Genomic DNA, 18,149 nt, shown 5'->3' with positions numbered 1-18,149 from the left:
CTCAGCAGTTAAAGCACTTGGTAGAAAGAATGTAAGAGCAAAAGGAAGGGTAAGACTGCTTGCGATGTTGTCCTCCAGACCCAAAGTGGCCTTGATATTCATGGCCTCACAGTGCCTGACACCACCTACACAAAGCATGCATAACAGGAAAAAACCTAATGACATCAAAATAGGAGTCAGTTGGAATGAAGAAGGGATTCGGTGGAGAGGATTGTTGGGAAGAGGGAAGAGAAGAGTGGTGAGAGAGGATTAAGATTATTCTCTATTGTCTATATTTATGGAAAATGTCAATAAATACTTTAAAAACACCCTTATTGTATAATAATTAAACTCCTAAATATACAGAAGAAAAAAAGCAATTGAAAGCAGCAACATAAAATCATCAAGTCACTTGTAAAGCCATCAAAACAACAGCAGATTTCACAATGGAAACATTAAAATCCACAAGAGAGCCGGGTGTGGTGGCGCACGCCTTTAATCCCAGCACTTGAGAGGCAGAGGTACAAGGATCGCCGTGAATTCAAGGCCTCCCTGAGATTACAGAGTGAATTCCAAGTCAGCCTGGGCTAGAGTGAAACCCTACCTCGAAAAAACAACAAAACAAAATCCAAAGAGAGCTGGAGGGATGGCTCAGTGGTTAAGGCACTTGCCTGCAAAGCCAAAGGACTGAGGTTCAATTCCCCAAGACCCACATAAACCAGATACACAAGGTGGTACATACGTCAGTAGTTCGTTTGCAGTGGCTGCAGGCCCTGGTACTCCCATTCCTCCCCCCCCCCCCTCTCTCTCTCTCTCTCTTTCTCTCCCTCTCTGACTTTCTCAAAAAAAAAAATCCATGAGAACCTGGAATGATTTATTTTAAATCCTATAAGACAAAAATTGCCAACCCAGACTACCTTGCCCAGCAAAGCTATCTCGCATAATACAAAGAAAAAGAAAACCTTTCTATGATAAAAAAGAAGCTGAAGGATTTCATGACCGCTTTGTTGGCCCTACAGAACAGACTTAAGGGATTTCTTCAGCATGAAGGGAAAGGTAAACACAGTCCTGAGGCCTCCAGAAAGAATAAGCCATATGTGAATAATAGCTAAGCAAGAAAATAACAGGAAAACACCAAACAATGCAGAAATCAGCAAGATCATAGGAATTAAAACACATATTTCAATAATGACTTTGAACATTTGTTGTTGTTGTTGTTGTTATTTGCAAGGTAGAGTATTACTCTAGCCCAGGCTTACCTGGTATTCACTCTGGAGTCTCAGGGTGGCCTCAAACTCACGGTGACCCTCCTACCTCTGCCTCCAAAGTGCTGGGATTAGAGATGTGCACCACCACTCCTGGCTCAATAACTCTGAATATTAATATCAATCCCCACCAAAGACTTAGACTACCAGAATAGGCTAAATAGAAACATATGTCTACTGGGTGCCTCCAAAGAATCCCCTCAACATAAAGATACTACCTTATAGTGAAAGGATGGTTTTTATCTAGGATACAAGCAGGTGTCACTCTTCTAATATCTGAAAAGATAGACTTCAAACCAAATTTAGTCAGAAGAGATAGAAGGTCACATCATACCTATTAAGAGAACATCAAGAAGACATACAACAAACCCAGGTACACCCAATTCCATAAAACAAATACTACTGGATATAAAGTCACAGAGCAACCCCAGAACAAAACGCCAATGACTTAAATACCCCACTTTCACCAAGTGACAGGTCATCCTAGCATAAATAAATAAATAAATAAATAAAAATAAACACAGAAACATGTGAATTAAATAGCATCATAGACTATATGAACTTAATAGACAGCTAAAGAACATTCCGTCCAAATACTTCAATACACACATTCTTCTCAGTAACCCATGGAACTTTTTCTAAAATAAGTACTCTTTCTATAAACTGAAATAAATATATTAAAACACAAAGCCAATCTTAACAAATACAGGAAAACTGAAATGATTCCTCATACTCTACTTGGTCATAAGAGAATAAAACTACAATCAACAGCAAGAACAGGGGCTGGAGCGACAGCTCAGTGGTTAAGACACATGCCAGCAAAGCCAGAGGACAGAGGTTCCATTCCCCAGCACCCATGTAAAACCAGATGCACGAGCTGGTGCATGTGTCTGGAGTTCGTTTGACCTGGAATTCATTGTGTAGTCTCAGGGTGGCCTCAAACTCACAGCAACCCACCTAACTCTGCCTCCCAAGTGCTGGGATTAAAAGTGTGCACCACCATACCTGGTCTGTAGGTTTTTTGTCGTTGCTGTTGTTTTTGTTTTTGCTTTGTTTTGGTTTTTGTTTATTTTTATTTATTTATTTGAGAGTGACAGAGAGAGAGAGAGAATATGGGTGCGCCAGGGCTTCCAGCCACTGCAAACAAACTCCAGATGCATGTGCCCCCTGTGCATCTGGCTAACATGAGTCCTGAGCCTTGAACCGGGGTCCTTAGGCTTCACAGGCAAGCGCTTAACAGCTAAGCCATCTCTCCAGCCCTTGTTTTTGTTTTTAATAGAAATTCCTTGGCTGAGAACAGTGGCACATGTTTTCAAGTGTTCACTACAAAGAGCTGTCAACCCACAATACTATTTATCTGATTAAAATATCCATTTAAAACCAGGCATGGTAGAGCACACCTTGAATCCCAGCACTTGGGAGGCAGAGGTAGGAGGATCGCCATGAGTTCAAGGCCACCCTGAGACTACATAGTGAATTCCAGGTCAGCCTGGGCTAGAGTGAGACCCTATCTCAAAAAAAAAAAAAAAAATTAAAATTAAATTAAATTAAAAAGTCCTTCCAGAATGGAGATATCACATCAGTCTCAAATAACAGAAAACCAAGAGTTTGTCACCAGCAGACATGCCTGAAGCTAAAGGAAGACCCTCAGACAAAAAGGGAAAGAGGAAAGAATAAGGAAGGGGCTGTAGTGATGGCTTAGCAGTTAAGGCACTTGCCTACACAGCCAAAGGACCCATGTTTGATTCCCTAGGACCCACATGAGCCAGATACACAGGGTAGCACATGCTTCTGAAGTTTGTTTGCAGTTGCTCGAGGCCCTGGTGAACCCATTCTCTCCCTATGTCTCTTATCTACCTCTTTCTTTCGCTCTCCCTAAATAAATAAAATATTTTTAAAAGAATAAGGGAAGAATGCAGAATAACAAGAAGGATAAACATATAGTTAAATAACACAGACTTTCCTAGTTTTGAGGGGATTTTTATTTGCTTATTTTGGCATATATATGTGTGATGTGTGTGTGCATGTTCCTGTGTGTGTGCATGTGTGTGTGCCATAAAGCACCTGTGGAGGCCAGAACACAACTTTCAGGTGCTGGTCCTTATTTTCTACCCTGTTTTGAGACAGAATCTCTCATTCTTTTTTTTTTTTTTTTTTTTTGAGAAAAGAGGCAGAGAGAGAGAAAGAATGGGCACACCAGGTCCCTCAGCCACTGCAAAGGAGTTCCAGATGCATGCGCCCCCTTGTGCATCTGGCTTACATAGGTCCTGGGGAATCGAACCTAGATCCTTAGGCTTCTCAGACAAGCGCTTAACTGCTAAGCCATCTCTCCAGCCCCAGAATCTCTCATTCTTATTGTTCACTCCACATTTGCCAGGCCTGCTAGTTTTCAAGCTTCCTGTCTCTGCCTCCCATTAACATGGCTTCTGGCTTTTGTTGTTGCTTTGTAATTAAATGATTTATTTATTTGAGAGAGACAGAGTGAAACAAAGTGAGTGTGGGCATACCAGGGCCTCTTACCACCACACACAAACTCCATACGCACGCCTCACTTTACACATCTAGCTCTACGTGGGCACTGTGGATGGAATTAAGCCCAAGCCAACAGGTTCTGCAAGCAAGTGCCTTTAACCACTGAGTCATCTCTCCAGAACTATGGCTTCCAGATTTTATGTGGGATCTGGGTATCTGAACTCAGGTACTCAGGCTTAAGTGGCAAGAGCCTTGTCCACTGAGCTATCTCCCTAGCCCTCGCTTGAGTTTTCTAGAATCTCTGAAGTTGAGGCAAAACCATAACATTGTCTAATATAGTTCTCAAAGTATATGAAAAAATACTAAAACTGGATTGGAGAGATGGCTTAGTGGTTAAGATGCTTGCCTGCAAAGCCTAAGGACCCATGTTCGACTCCCCAGGTCCCACATAAGCCAGATGCACAAGGTGATGCATTCTCAAGATCACATATGTGCACAAGGTGGCACACGCACCTCAAGTTGGATTACAGTGGCTGGAGGCCCTGCCACACCAATTCTCTCTCACACGCACGCACTCTTACTCACTCTCATTAAAAAAAAAAAAAGATCACCTGACTCGCCGCGGCCGAGGGGGGAGGGAGGAGTCACGAGGAGGGCTGCCGGGCCGCGCCTCTTGCGGGGCTCGCGGGCCTCGGCCCGGGGCGCAGCCGGCACGCACCTCGGTCCTGGCCGGCGTGCTGCCACTCACCTTCCCCCGCGCCTGCGTCCGGGCTTCGAGCTTCGCCGCCCAGATGCTCTCTGGGCATGTGGGAGATGAAAAGGATACTCCAAAGCACTCGTGGGTTTCTCCGGTTCTTCATGTAAGGCCACCAGCACTGCAAATCACAGAGCAAAACCAGCAACAAGTCAAATCGGAACTGTGAGACTGAAATACTTTGTAACTCAGTAAATGTTATGCAATGCTATATGCCAAGCACACTGCTTAGACTGCGACGTCCTTGCAATGATAAACGAATCATAGTGTCCCTGTGTAATAGGGTGCTAGGGGTTCAGTAAAGTCCCTCTCATCTGTTCCCAACAAATTTATAGTCCCGTAGCAAAGAAGAGTAAGGAACGTAAGAGAGCATGAGACAATAATACTATCAGTGAGTGAGTCATGGAGAAACACTGGAAGCTTCCTTTAAGACCCGAGTTCTCGGTGTTGAGTGTACCGGATGAAAGGGGAAAGCCCCAGGACAAAAGAACTGACTGAGGAACTGACATTTCAAATATGGCTGGAAGTTGTGGGTAATGTGAACAGAGAAGTGGTCAGGGGCCCAACTAAGGGGCCAAGCAAGTTTGGTTGAACTTTCATCCTGAACAAACATAAAAATGAACAGTTCAAGCAAGGAAATGACAGGAACACTCCAGACTGTGTGGAAGAGTAAGGGACAAGGATAACGGCTGTAAGAACAATTAAGAAAGCTGGGTGTAGTAGCCAACACAACCACAAGTTGGAGGCCTCCACCAGAGAATTAAGGTTCAAGGTCACATCATCCCTAGCTACAAAGCAAGTAGGAAGTTACCTGGGACCACATTAGACCCACCTCAGAAAAAAACAACAACTAAAAAAAAGAGAAAAAGAAAAAGTGGCAAGGCCTGGCATGATAGCTGCCACATATCTTTAATCCCAGCACTTGGGAGGCAGAGGTAGGAGGAGTTCCAAGTCAGCCTGGGATAAAGTAAAACCCTACTTGGATCTTAAAAAAAGAGCCTTAGCTGGGCGTGGTGGCGCACACCTTTAATCCCAGTACTCGGGAGGCAGAGGTAGGAGGATCGCCATGAGTTCAAGGCCACCCTGAGAGAACAGAGTTAATTCCAGGTCAGTCTGGACCAGAGTGAGACCCTCCCTCAAAAAAATAAAACGTAAATTTAAAAAAGAAAAAAAAAAAAAAAAAGCCAGTCTGGAGGCTGAAGAGATGGCTTAGTGATTAAGCACTTGCCTGTGAAGCCTAAGGACCCCATTTCAAGCCTTGATTCCCCAGGACCCACGTTAGCCAGATGCACAAGGGGGCGCACGTGTCTGGAGTTCATTTGCAGTGGCTGGAGGCCCTGGTGCACCCATTCTCTCTCTCTACATATATATCTGCCTCTTTCTCTCTCTGTCGCTCTCAAATAAATAAATAAATAAATAAAAATAAATCTTAAAAAAATAAAAAGGCCAGTCTGTTGGGCTTACTTCAAAAAACAAAAAATAAGAAGAAATACTAAGACTAGTGTAAGTAAGCAAGGCTAAACAGTAAGGTTTCTCCACTCCCATTAAACTTGTAAAATGTTAACACCAGTCAACTATGGTATCAGTATCAATACGTAGACCAGCCACTCAAGAATTCACACAACTCAGAGGCTGACGAGATGCTTCGTGAGTAAGAGCCCTTAAACCCGAGCATGAGGGCCTGCGCGAGCCTGAGTCCACCTCTGTCCAGCACCCCAAAGCCCATACAAACAATTTGGCATGGCTGCAGATGCCGGTGACTCCAGTCTTGTGAAGAGAGAACCTGCAGCTTCAGGTTCAGACAGAAACTCGTATTTTAACGAAACAGGCAGATGAGCGAGAGAGAACATCAGACACTCTCCTCTGGAGTGCACACATGCATGCACACACACACCACATACTGCACATGCTAAAAGAAAAACGTTTTGTTCTGCACAGATTAACAGAGATCCTTAATCCCCGCAGCCACTCCACCCACAGACTCCAGAGACTGTGGAGACACCCAGGAGCGGACGGCGTTACCTCGGGGACAGGTCCAGTTGTCTCCCCGCCTCCCCACTTGCTGCACCCTCGCGGGCCCACACCTTTGCATGTCCCTTGTGCTTCCAGACAAGAGGTCCTTAACATTCAGCAAGATAAATTGGGCACGGGGGTGCACACTTACAATCCCATCATTTAGGAGGCTGAAGCGGAAGGGTTGTGGATTCAAGGCCAGTTTGGGTTACATAGCAAAGCACCGTCTCAAAAGACCAGAAAAGAGCTGGGCGTGGTGGCGCACGCCTTTAATCCCAGCACGTGGGAGACAGAGGTAGGAGGATCCCAGTGAGTTCAAGGTCACCTTGAGACTATAAAGTTAGTTCCAGGTCAGCATGGGCTAGTGTGAGACCCTACTTCAAAAAAATAAAATAAAATAGCCGGGCATGGCGGCACATGCCTTTAACCCCAGAATTTGGGAGGCAGAGATAGGAGGATCACCACTGAGTTCAAGGCCACCCTCAGACTACATAGTGAATTCCAGGTTAGCCTGCACTACAGTGAAAGTTTATCTCGAAAAGCCAAAAAACAGAAAAAAGAAAAACAGGAAAGAGAAGGAAGCAGGGAGGAGGAGGAGGGCTCTAGGGATGTGGTTCTGGGGTTGTAGAGAGCTTGCCTGGCAGGCAAAGCCCCGCTCGGTGGCGCTCCCCACAATCCCAGCACGCGGGAGGTGACGGCAGGAAGGTCAGTCACGGCAGCGACGCCGCGAGGTGAGGCCAGCCTGGGGCTCATGAGACCGTGTCTAGAAGGAAGAGCAGGAGGAGGAGGACAGATTCAGCAATAAATAAAAAGAATTACAATACATGCTAAACAAGTAGGTTTATTCCAGAAATATGTGCCTGGCTCAAAACTCAGCAGAACACACATTAGCAGGTTAGAGGTGAAACTCAATGACTGTATCAAGTGATGGAAAAAAACAAGCACTGGCAAAAGAATCATCCACTCAGGATTTAAAACTTCTTTAAAAAAAAAAAAAACTAACAATAGGGCAGAACATACATGTTACACAACTCCATTTTGTTATTGCTTGGTTTTTTGTCTGCGTGTTTGTTTTGTTTCTGAGTCAGAGTCTCACTCTACCCCAAGCTGACCTCAAACTCGGCAGTCCTCCTACCTCAGCCTCCCAAGTGCTGGAATTAAAGGAGTGAGCCACCATGCCCAGCTTTAATATGACGCCATTTTATGACTTTTTTATAAATATGTTTATTTATTTATTTATTTGCAGAAAGAAAGAGGGGGAGGAAGAGAGAATGAGCACACCAGGGCCTCTTGGCCCTGCAAACAACTCGATGCATACATCACTTTGTACATCTGGGTTTACATAGGCGCTGGGGAATTGAACCTGGCCTTCAGGCTTTACAAGCAGGCACCTTTAAGTGCCCAACCACCTCTTCAGACCACTTTTATGATATTTCAAAGTGACAATAGTGTGGAGATTGAAAATACATCAGTTTTTGCCATGGCTAGGCACAGGTGAGTGGTGTGGAAGAAGATAACACCTTGGAGTCATAGAAAGGTTTCTTATCTCGACTGCTATGATGGTTACACAGATGCACACATGTAACATTTCTTATGGGTACACGCTTTATGTCAGTGTTACTTGCTTGCTTTTGATATTATATATTCTGTAATCATTGGAGGAAACTGGGTTAAGGGTACTTTCAACCTCTTTGTGCTATTTTTATAACTCTCTATGGATGTGATTAATCCACAATAATAGGATTTTTCTTTCAAAAGGTGAGAATTTTAATTAGGTTGCATTAAATTTGTTAGATAATATAGGGGTACTCTGGTTTCTCTTTAGATCATATGCAACTTTTGCCTTTTAAAGAAAGTAGGAAAAAGTCCAGCGTGGTGGTGCATGCCTTTAATCCTAGCACTCGGGAGGCAGAGGTAAGAGGATCACCATGAGTTCGAGGCCACCCTGAGACTCCATAGTGAACTCCAGGTCAGTCTGGACTAAATTGAAGCCCTACCTTGAAAAAGAAAGAAAGAAAGAAAGAAAGAAAGAAAGAAAGAAAGAAAGAAAGAAAGAGAGAGAGAGAGAGAGAGAGAGACAGGAAAAGTCATGAGCCTTAAGAGTGTAACGTCTGCTGCTGTCTGGCTAAATGTATATACTATGCTCACCAAACTGTCCAGTAAGCACTTCTCTCAATCTACATACCCTTATATTAATGCTACTCTCACTTTTGGTAGAGAACCTTCTCTTTTCAGATGGTGGTAACCTTGGGATGATTCAGAAGGCACCATAATGCTGAGAAGAAGTGACAGAGGAGTGCTCAGCATTGAGACATCTCTATCATACCTTCCAAGGCTCAGGGTCCATTGCAGAAGAGGTGGTGGAAAGAATGGAAGAGCCAAAGGAAGGGTAGGACTCCTTACAATGCACTTCTCCAGACACAAAATGACCTGGATATCCATGACTTTGACAGTACCTGATACTACCTACACAAAACACTCATAATAGGAGGAAAAGATGATCACATCAAAATAAAAGAGATATTGCTGAAGACTCCACATACTTGGGCAGCAAGGCCACTGAGAAATCCTACTGGAACTGAGCTGATAACCTCCTCCATGTAGATCAGCTGACAGAAAGCTAGAAGAAGCCATTCTGCATTCAGTTCAATGGGAGAAAGAGATACCACCAGTGAAGATATTCAACAGTGGACACTGCACGTCTTATATTTTGCCAGCCAGGCCAAATGTGCCAACGGGTGCAATAGTGGCACATCTGTCATGGTGGTAAACAACTGCCCTCTAATTGGACTGAAGGCCCGCTCCATGGGAGGGAATACATCCCTGACACTGAAAACTTAAAACAGAGTTAGTCATGAGCCCTAGAGGGGTGCAACATCTGCTGCTGTCTGGCTAAATGTATATACTATGCTTATCAAACTGCCCAGTAAGCACTTCTCTTAGTGTTCATACCCATATATTAATGCTACTCTCACTTTTGGTTAAAGAAGCTTCTCTTTTCAGATTGCAATGACCTTGGGATGACTCAGAAGATATCATGGTGTTGGGAAGAAGTGACAGGAGTGCTCAGCACTGCAATATCTCTATTACACCTTCCAAGCCTCAGGGTCCATTGCAGAAGAGGTGGTAAAAAGAATGTAAGAGCCAAAGGAAGGGTAGGACTCCTTACAATGTGCTCCTCCAGACATAAAATGGCCTGGATGTCCATGACCTCACAGTGCCTGACACTACCTACACAAGACCATCATAAGAGGAGGAAAAGATCATGACATCAAAATAAAAGAGAGACTGGTTGAGAGAGAAAGGGGATATGATGGAGAATGGAGTTTCAAAGGGGTAAGTGGGGGAAGAGAGGGTATTACCATGAGCTATTTTTTATAATCATGGAAATTGTTAATAAATAATTTGAAAATAAATAAAGGAGGAAAGAAAATAAAAATAAAAGACAGCTGGACATGGTGGTGCAAGCCTTCAATCCCAGCACTTGGATGGCAGAAGTAGGAGGACAACTGTGAGTTCAAGGCCACCCTGAGACTACATAATGAATTCCAGGTCAGCCTAGGCTACAGTGAGACCCTACCTCAAAATAAATAAATTAAATAAAGAAAGAAAAGAAAAGAGACTGATTGAGAGGGAGAGGGGATAAAATAGACAGTGGAGTCACAAAGGGGAAAGTGGAGGGTTATTACGATGGGTTATTGCCTATAATTATGGAAGCTGTCAATAAAAATTAATTAATTATTTAAAAAGAAAGTAGGGAGAATCAGATGTTCTTGTGATATTTCTGATAAGGAGCACTTTAGATGTGTTCCTTTCTCATCTTTGAGCCTAACATGTAAGAGCTTCTAGCATTTCCTAAATTGTTATTCCTGTCTTTTTTTTTTTTTTGCTATTGTCATTGGGGCTTTCCCATCCCACTGTTCTAACTTGTTATTGCCCTGAAAAAATAAAGACTATATTTTGAGTTTGTCTTATCATTGACTCCATAGCACTTTCTGGATTTTTTTCCATTTTTGTTTATTCTGAGGCAGGATTTTACAGTCGCCCAGGCTGACCTGGAACTAACGCTGTAGTCCCAAACTGGCCTCAAGCTCACTATGGTCCTTCTACCGCAGTGTCCTGAGTGCTGGGACGAAAGGTGTGCTCCACTACGTCCAGCCCAGATGTTGTTATGTCACCTATAGAGATAGTTTTTCATCTTCATTTCTAATTATTCTCCTTGTTTTATCTTAATTCCTCTAGTCATACATCCAGCACAACTCAAATAGTTCTACAGATTCAAGGCAATCATCACCCTTATCTATGACACTGTACTGCGGTGTTTGTTTTATTTTGTTTATTTTGTTCATTCATTCATTCATTCATTTTGGTTTTTCAAGACATAGTCTCACTTTAGCCCAGGCTGTCCTGAATTCACTCTGTAGTTTCAAGGTGGCCTTGAACTCATGGTGATCCTCCTACCTCTGCTCCCAAGGGCTGGGATTTAATGCATGCACCACAAATCCCAGCTTTCAGTTTTCTTTTTATTTTATTTTCATTTATTTTATTTATGAGAGAGAGAATGGGCATTCTGGGGGCCTCTAGCCACTGCAAATGAACTCTAGATGCATATGGGTTCTGGGGAATCAAACCTGAGTCCTTAGGCTGCACAGGCAATCACCTTAACTGCTAAGCTATCTCTCCAGCCCAGTTTTTGGTTTCCTGAAGTAGGGTCTCACTCTAGCCCAAGCTAACCAGTAACTCACACTGTAGTCCAGCCTAACCTCAAACCCACAATAATATTCCTATTTCACCCTCCCAAGTGTTCTGGAATTAAAGGTGTGCACCACCACTCCTGGCTCTTTTTGTTTCTTTTCATAATACAGTCAGTCAAGTCTTGTTACACACACACACACACACACACACACAGAGTCCTTAGATGCCACTGGTCAATTTGCACTGCAGTTGAAGTGGCAGAGCCACTGGTGTTGGCTCAGAATCTCAGATTCTGAAACTGCTGATAGAACCACTAAATTTAGAGAAAATAATATAAACATACTTCTTTCCTCCTCATTGAGTTTACTTTGGAACCTAAACTGATTTCTGTCCAAAGGCTAGAAGCATGTCTTTCTTGTTAAGAACTCAGCACAGGGCTGGAAAGACGGCTTAGAGGTTAAGGCATTTGCCTGCAAAGCCAAAGGATCCCGGTTCGACCCTCCAGGACCTTCGTTAGCCAGATGCACAAGGGGGCACATGCATCTGGAGTTCATTTGCAGTGGCTAGAGGTCCTGGTATACCCATTCTCTCTCTCCCTCTCACACACACACAAATAAATAAACATGTTTAAAAAAAAAGAACTCAGAACAGGACTGTAAACACTGGTATGGGGGAAAATTAATAGAATGCTTCCAACTTAGAAGGAACCAGGATATACATATAATAAATTGGGGCAGCGCTGGAGAAATGGCTTAGCAGTTAAGGCACTTGCCATCGAAGCCTAAGGACCCAGGTTCAATTCTCCAGGTCCCACATAAGCCAGATGCACATGGTGGCACATGTGTCTGGAGTTCGTTTGCAGTGACTAGATGCCCTGGCGTGCCCATTCTCACTTCCTCTCTCTCTCTCATAAATAAAGAAATGAAAATTTAAAAACAAATAAATAATTGGGGCAGAAATGGACTTCACTGAGTTCTAGCACGTGGGACAAAATAAAAAGTGATTTTGAGGGAATTACCATGGGATATATTTTATAATCATGGAAAATGTTAATAAAAATTTTTTTAAAAAGTGATTTTTTTCTGTTTTTAATATTTTATTTATTGATTTACTTGCAAGCAGATAGAGAGAATGAGAATGGGCACACCAGGACTTCTAGCCACCACAAATGATCTCCAGATACATGTGCCACTTTGTGCATTTGGCTTTATATGGGACTGAGGAATCAAACTTAGGTCATTAGGCTTTGCAGACAAGCACCTTAAACACTGAACCATCTCTCCAGCCCCCAAAGTGTTTTTTTTTTTCTTAATTTAACTTTCTAAAGTGTGGTTTAATTGATTTTTTTAGAGGTAGGGTCTCACTCTAGCCCAGGCTGGCCTGAAACTTACTCTGTAGTCCCAGGCTGACCTCAAACTCACAGCAATCCTCCTACCTCTGCCTCTCAAATGAGTGCTGGGATTAAAGTCTTGTGCTACCACACTGGCAAGTGCGATTGGAATTAGGGGTGGCCCATAAAGTTGGTGTCCAGGCTGATGGCAAGTTGGAAAGTGGAGCCTTGCAGAAGGCAGTGGGTTTTGAGGTTCGCCTTAGGGGTGTGATAGCCAGCTCCTCTTTGGCAGAGCTCAGCTCACCCTCCTGCTGCTGTTTCTGTCTGCTGTGGCAGGGGTCATGTCCAGCCTCTGCTCATGCCATGCTTTTCACTGACATCATGAAGCTTCCCTTTAAGACTGTAAGCCAAAATAAACCCTTTCCTCCTTCCCATGAGCTGTTTCTACTGGGGTGCTCAGTCCCAGCAATACCAAGTAACATGATCCAGGGCACCTTAAAGGGAGCGGGCGCAGAGCCAAGTGAGCCAAGCTGGGGGCCTCCCACAGCCCCTGCACAGGTGTGTTTCCCAACACCAGGCCCTACCCTGTGGGTGCCAAACCTGCTTCTCTGTCTTAAGAAGCTATGAGCCAATCCCAGAGCAGGCCAAGACTGGCAAAGCCACCTGCCTTGGGAAATGGCATTGTCACCTATTTCCCTCTCCACCCTCTTCCTGGAAACCCTAATCTCCATTTCTAAAACTCAACACTCCTCTGAACTGGGCCTTAAAAGCTGAGCTGGGGTAAAGGTACCCAAACTCAGCCAAATGAGGGGAACGGAGAGGAAAAACCGCAGGGAAGGGGATTCATCAAAGCTGCATTCCCCCACACCACCCCACCTCCAACACCCCCCCCCCCGTCTTTCCTAAACCCGCCTCCTTTTGAGGCATCCTGCCATGGGTGTTTGTTTTAACTTAATTCACGAACCCATCAGTAGGCCTTTTGCCTCCGTGAGAGAAAATGACCTTTCTTGAGAAGAGCTGACAGCTCGGAATCCTAATTCGGCACCGCAGACATCTGTGCACACATCTGAGAAACTTGAGGGCTGACCTCCAGCTACAAGTTCCCCACAGAGAGCAGAGCCGGACCTGCTCTTTCAGCACTGTTATCTCCAGAACAGAAAAGCAAGAGAATGCCAGCTCTCTGCAAATGATTGGCATCGTTCCTTTCCTTGGCCTTCTTTTCTTCTGGCTTCTGAGGAATCAAGGTTAGAACATTCTGGAAAGCCAGCACTTAAAGAGCTGTGCATTTAATGCATAGGAAACTCCACTGGGCCCAGCAGCACGAGCAGCTGAACGAGAGCGGCCTTCCGGTTGATCCTAAAATCCTGCCTGAGCGAGCTGCAGGGAAGGGCTGCATCTACCCCTGTTTGCCTTGGCAAGCAGCAGGCTTGCTCCTCGTGTCTGCCATGTCATGGGGTGGCGTTTGGGATCTAGACGTGCCAGGGCCAGAAGCAGCACACAGCACTGGTGAGCCCAGCTGGGCTCCTCCAGCAATCTACTGCCCAGGCCTCCGTGTCCTCTATGCAGGGGCCGATGCTCAGCTCCAGACCGATGGGAGCATCGGGGGCGGTGCATGTGCACGACGCAACCCTCCCAGGGCTGGGATTGCTCTCAGGAGTAACCCTACTGTTAGAATGCCATGCTGGCTCCCACTTCTGCTTTTGAGTGTCCTATGACGTCCCTGACCACCAGTCCACGGGGACTATCTTGTTGCTTTCCACCATCTGATGCGATCTCACTGTTCACTTACGTAACCACGAAGCAGGAAATGTGTCTCTCATGTTTACTGCTCTCTGACTCTGAGGACAGAGCCAGGGTCAAAGCGTATAACGTAGGCCCACGTACCCACATGCTCCCTTTCTGCGGCTTCCCATGAAAAGAAGAGGTGCTAAGGTGCACGGAGAGTGCTGGGGAGAGAGCAGCCCCACCCCAACACTGTGTCTGTCTGGGCAAGTGAGCGGGGTGCTGGGACGGAACCGGGGCTGCTCTCCCACTGAGCTATGTCGCCAGGCCCCAGGAAACCGCTCGGTAGCATTCTGCTACAGTGTTCTGTTTCATCCTCACTGCAATGACTGGCCACGTGCGCTTCCTCACAGGTGTGTGGGGGGGAACCAAGGCATGCACAGGACCTACACAGTCAGGGCTTTCCTGCTCAGTCCTCTCATGGTGGATCTTGAAACGTGCCCCCGGGGAGAGATGGATACGTATATTCAAATACATAGGAAGGGATAACTGTGACATGGCCAGGACTGCATTGCAAATCCATTTCCATGAGCTCCTGTTTGCTGAGGGGTTTTTTCATTATTATTTTGTTTATTTGAGAAAGAAAGAGGCAGAGAGAGTGTGTCGGGGCCTCTAACCACTGCAAATGAGCTCCAGACACATGAACTGCCTTGTGTATCTGGCTTTATGTAAGTACTGGGGGGGGCGGGGGGAGGGATCAAACCTGGGTCCTTTGGCTTTGTTGGCAAGTGCCTTCCTTAACTGCTAAGCCATCTCTTTAGTCCCTGTCTGCTTTTTCTCCAGGATTTTCCTAACACTCTAACCAGGTTTCTCCTGCTATCTTTCTTTTTTTAATTTTTTTAATTTTATTTCTATTTAGCTATTTGAGACAGAGATAGAGGCAGAGAGAGAGAGAGAACGAATGGGCACTCCAGGGCCTTCACCCTCTGCAAACAAACTACATACGCAGGTGCCACCTTGTACAGCTGGCTTACATGGGTCCTGGGGAATTGAACCTGGGTCCTTTGGCTTTGAAAGCAAGTGCCTTAACCACTAAGCCATCTCTCCAGCCCTCTCCTGCTACTTTTCCATTCCCCAGGCAACAGGCCTTGAAAAAGGAGAAAGAATTCCAGCCTAACCTAGAATTAAAACTTCTAATGTACCCTCCTCCCCCAGCACACACACACATCTGTGACTTGTCACCCTTAGCCAGAGTTGGTGACACTGGTTCTTTGGTGGCAAAGCTACCCTCAGTCCAGGAGAGGTCCCATTTAGCCAGTCACATCCTGTGTGCTGGAGTCAGGGACACTCCTGCTATGTAGGACAGGAGCAGGGCTGGTGACAGGGGGCAGTGAGTCCCTCTTGACTGGTTCAATGGGCTTTGAATGGAGCAGCATAAATAAAGACGCACAGCCAGCCATGGGGCAGGTATGTATTTAAAATTCCTCCCCCTCATTTTCCTCTTCAAACGAATCAGTCCCCACTTCTTCATAATCCTTCTCCAGGGCGGCCAGGTCCTCTCTGGCCTCAGAAAACTCTCCTTCCTCCATTCCTTCTCCAACATACCAATGCACAAAGGCCCGCTTGGCATACATGAGGTCGAATTTATGGTCAAGGCGAGCCCAGGCCTCTGCAATCGCTGTTGTGTTGCTTAGCATGCAAACAGCCCGTTGGACTTTGGCCAGGTCCCCTCCAGGCACAACAGTAGGAGGCTGGTAGTTGATGCCCACCTGGGGAACAGGGAAAAAAAAAAAAAGGAAAAGTAACAGAATGCTATGCAAGTCAGCCAAAGAATGACCCAAGACAGCCTGTGTTGGTACCCAGATGTAGTGATCCTGGATGTGGGGTGGGCTTGCGAGGCAGAATGTGAGAAAGAATGGGAAGGGTGGAGAAATGGGCGGGTTAGAGATGGGTGCTAAAGAGAAAATAAAGGCGAGTGGGAGCTGAGCGGTGGCACACACCCGTATCGGGCGTCAGGAAGTCCACAGAAGCAGGGTCACCGGTTCAAGGCGCATTCACTGCACAGACCTAAACACTAAACTCGGGAACAGAAATGAAGAACAGGGCTAGCAATAGGAAGAATGTGAGTGGAAAGTCAGGAAAGCCAGGGACGTGTCCAGTCTTTATCTCGAAAAAGAGAAGCATCTTCCCTGTTAGAGGCAAATCAGTTCCTAGAATTGGAGTTACCATCACATTGATTCTTTCCCCAATGCTATTCTAAAGCTCTCTTGGTTATTTTGCAAGTCAATTTAGGGAAGCTTCTCTGTCAAGGGTGAAGGGATGTGTAAAAGGTCAGAAGGGAGATTCCAAAGCAATAAATATAAAGCATCAAAGGTCCCTAAGGTACAGATTACTGTTATCCAGGCCCCATGACTCTAGGAAACAGGGCTTTTACAAGAAAAGTAGGAGCAGCAAAGAAGTTGTGTCTGAGCAAGCCAACCTCGCAGTTCGAGTAGCTCGCGGGGTTCTCCCAGCTAGTGCAGCCTAGTGTCGCCAAGGGGCTCCCACCCAGAAATCCCTCCGCACCCCGGCGGGCGTGGGGACACACGCCTTTAGTCCCAGCACTCGGGAGGCAGAGGTAGGAGGATCGCTATGAATTCGAGGCCACTCTGAGACTACAGAGTGAATTCCAGGTCACCCTGGGATAGAGTGAGACCCTACCTCGAAAAGAAGGAAGAAAGAAAGAAGGCAGGGAGAGAGAGAGGGAAGGAAGGAAGGAAGGGAGGGAGGGAGGGAGGGAAGGGAAGGGAAGGGAAGGGAAGGGAAGGGAAGGGAAGGGAAGGGAAGGGAAGGGAAGGGAAGGGAAGGGAAGGGAAGGGAAGGGAAGGGAAGGGAAGGGAAGGGAAGGGAAGGGAAGGGAAGGGAAGGGAAGGGAAGGGAAGGGAAGGGAAGGGAAGGGAAGGGAAGGGAAGGGAAGGGAAGGGAAGGGAAGGGAAGGGAAGGGAAGGGAAGGGAAGGGAAGGGAAGGGAAGGGAAGGGAAGGGAAGGGAAGGGAGAGAGAGAGAAAAAAAGAGAAGAGAAAAAATCTCTTTCCTGTCCACATATGTCTCAGACCAAAGCCAGACCAAGAATTACAGAAAACTGGAAGGTATCTAAGTGGATAAATTGTGATATTATCTATAGGACACAGGGAGCCCTGGTGTTGCCCAAAACACTCCTACCCAGGCCACCAGACCTAAACTGTCAACCTCTTGGATTCATATTTTCGACACTGTGTGTCTTCCTGATGGAACAGCTCTGTGGCAGGCCACCACTAAACCAGCTACCCATGACCTGCTAATCCTCTCACACACAGGGGTGGGGGGCGGGGGGGGCGGGGGGCGGGGATGAGGGTGGAGCAGAAGAACACAAATGTGAAGGGAGAACTGGACGTAAATGTCACCACATCACATATCTGGTGTGGACACGTAGTGCTTTGGGCCTGAGGCCAGCTCTCCTTACTTCACAGCAGTGACACCCCTAGACCTGAGTCAAGGGGGAGCAGCTATCCCGGGGAGACTGACGGGAGATGAAGTTTAGCAATATGCCCTCTGCTGCCGTGTGTTTTCCTCAAAATCAGCTAGAGATGCTAACGCCGCCTCACTTATCTTTCTGGACATGACCTCAGAGCACCAGCTTAAAATAAAGGAGAACTGATGAAGAGGCATCCCTTTTTATTAATCTCTCCACTTCCCACCTCTCTCTCTCTCTCTCTCTCTCTCTCTTTCTTTTTGTTTGTTTTTCGAGGTAAGGTCTCACTCCAGCCCAGGTTGGCTTAGAATTCACTATGTAGTCTCAGGGTGGCCTCAAACTCACTGAAACCTCCTACCTCTGCCTCCCAAGTGCCGGGATAAAGGGGTGCGCCACCACACCTGGCTTTATCTCATTTTTTCACCTTCTC

General features: G+C 45.9%; 1 protein-coding gene across 3 annotated transcripts in view; it reads right to left on the bottom strand.

Annotated features, from left to right (window-relative positions):
* Tuba8 (tubulin alpha 8) overlaps window positions 1-18,149 on the bottom strand; it is a 56,775-nt gene that overhangs the window by 20,836 nt on the left and 17,790 nt on the right. Inside the window, exon 5 of one of the 3 annotated variants that reach the window (XM_004669131.3) lies at window positions 15,686-15,999. The exons of the other annotated variants lie outside the window; for them this stretch is intronic. Within the exon in view, the coding sequence (XP_004669188.1) occupies window positions 15,706-15,999 (294 nt within the window). The 3' untranslated portion in view covers window positions 15,686-15,705. Of the gene's footprint in view, window positions 1-15,685; window positions 16,000-18,149 lie in introns of those variants that run through there. 3 annotated transcript variants of the gene reach the window in all.

This window comes from Jaculus jaculus, chromosome 18 (genome assembly GCF_020740685.1).
Source record: "Jaculus jaculus isolate mJacJac1 chromosome 18, mJacJac1.mat.Y.cur, whole genome shotgun sequence".
Lineage (NCBI taxonomy): Eukaryota > Metazoa > Chordata > Mammalia > Rodentia > Dipodidae > Jaculus > Jaculus jaculus.
The sequence above is the reverse complement of the archived record's forward strand: the minus strand, read 5'-3'. Positions and strand labels throughout refer to the sequence as shown.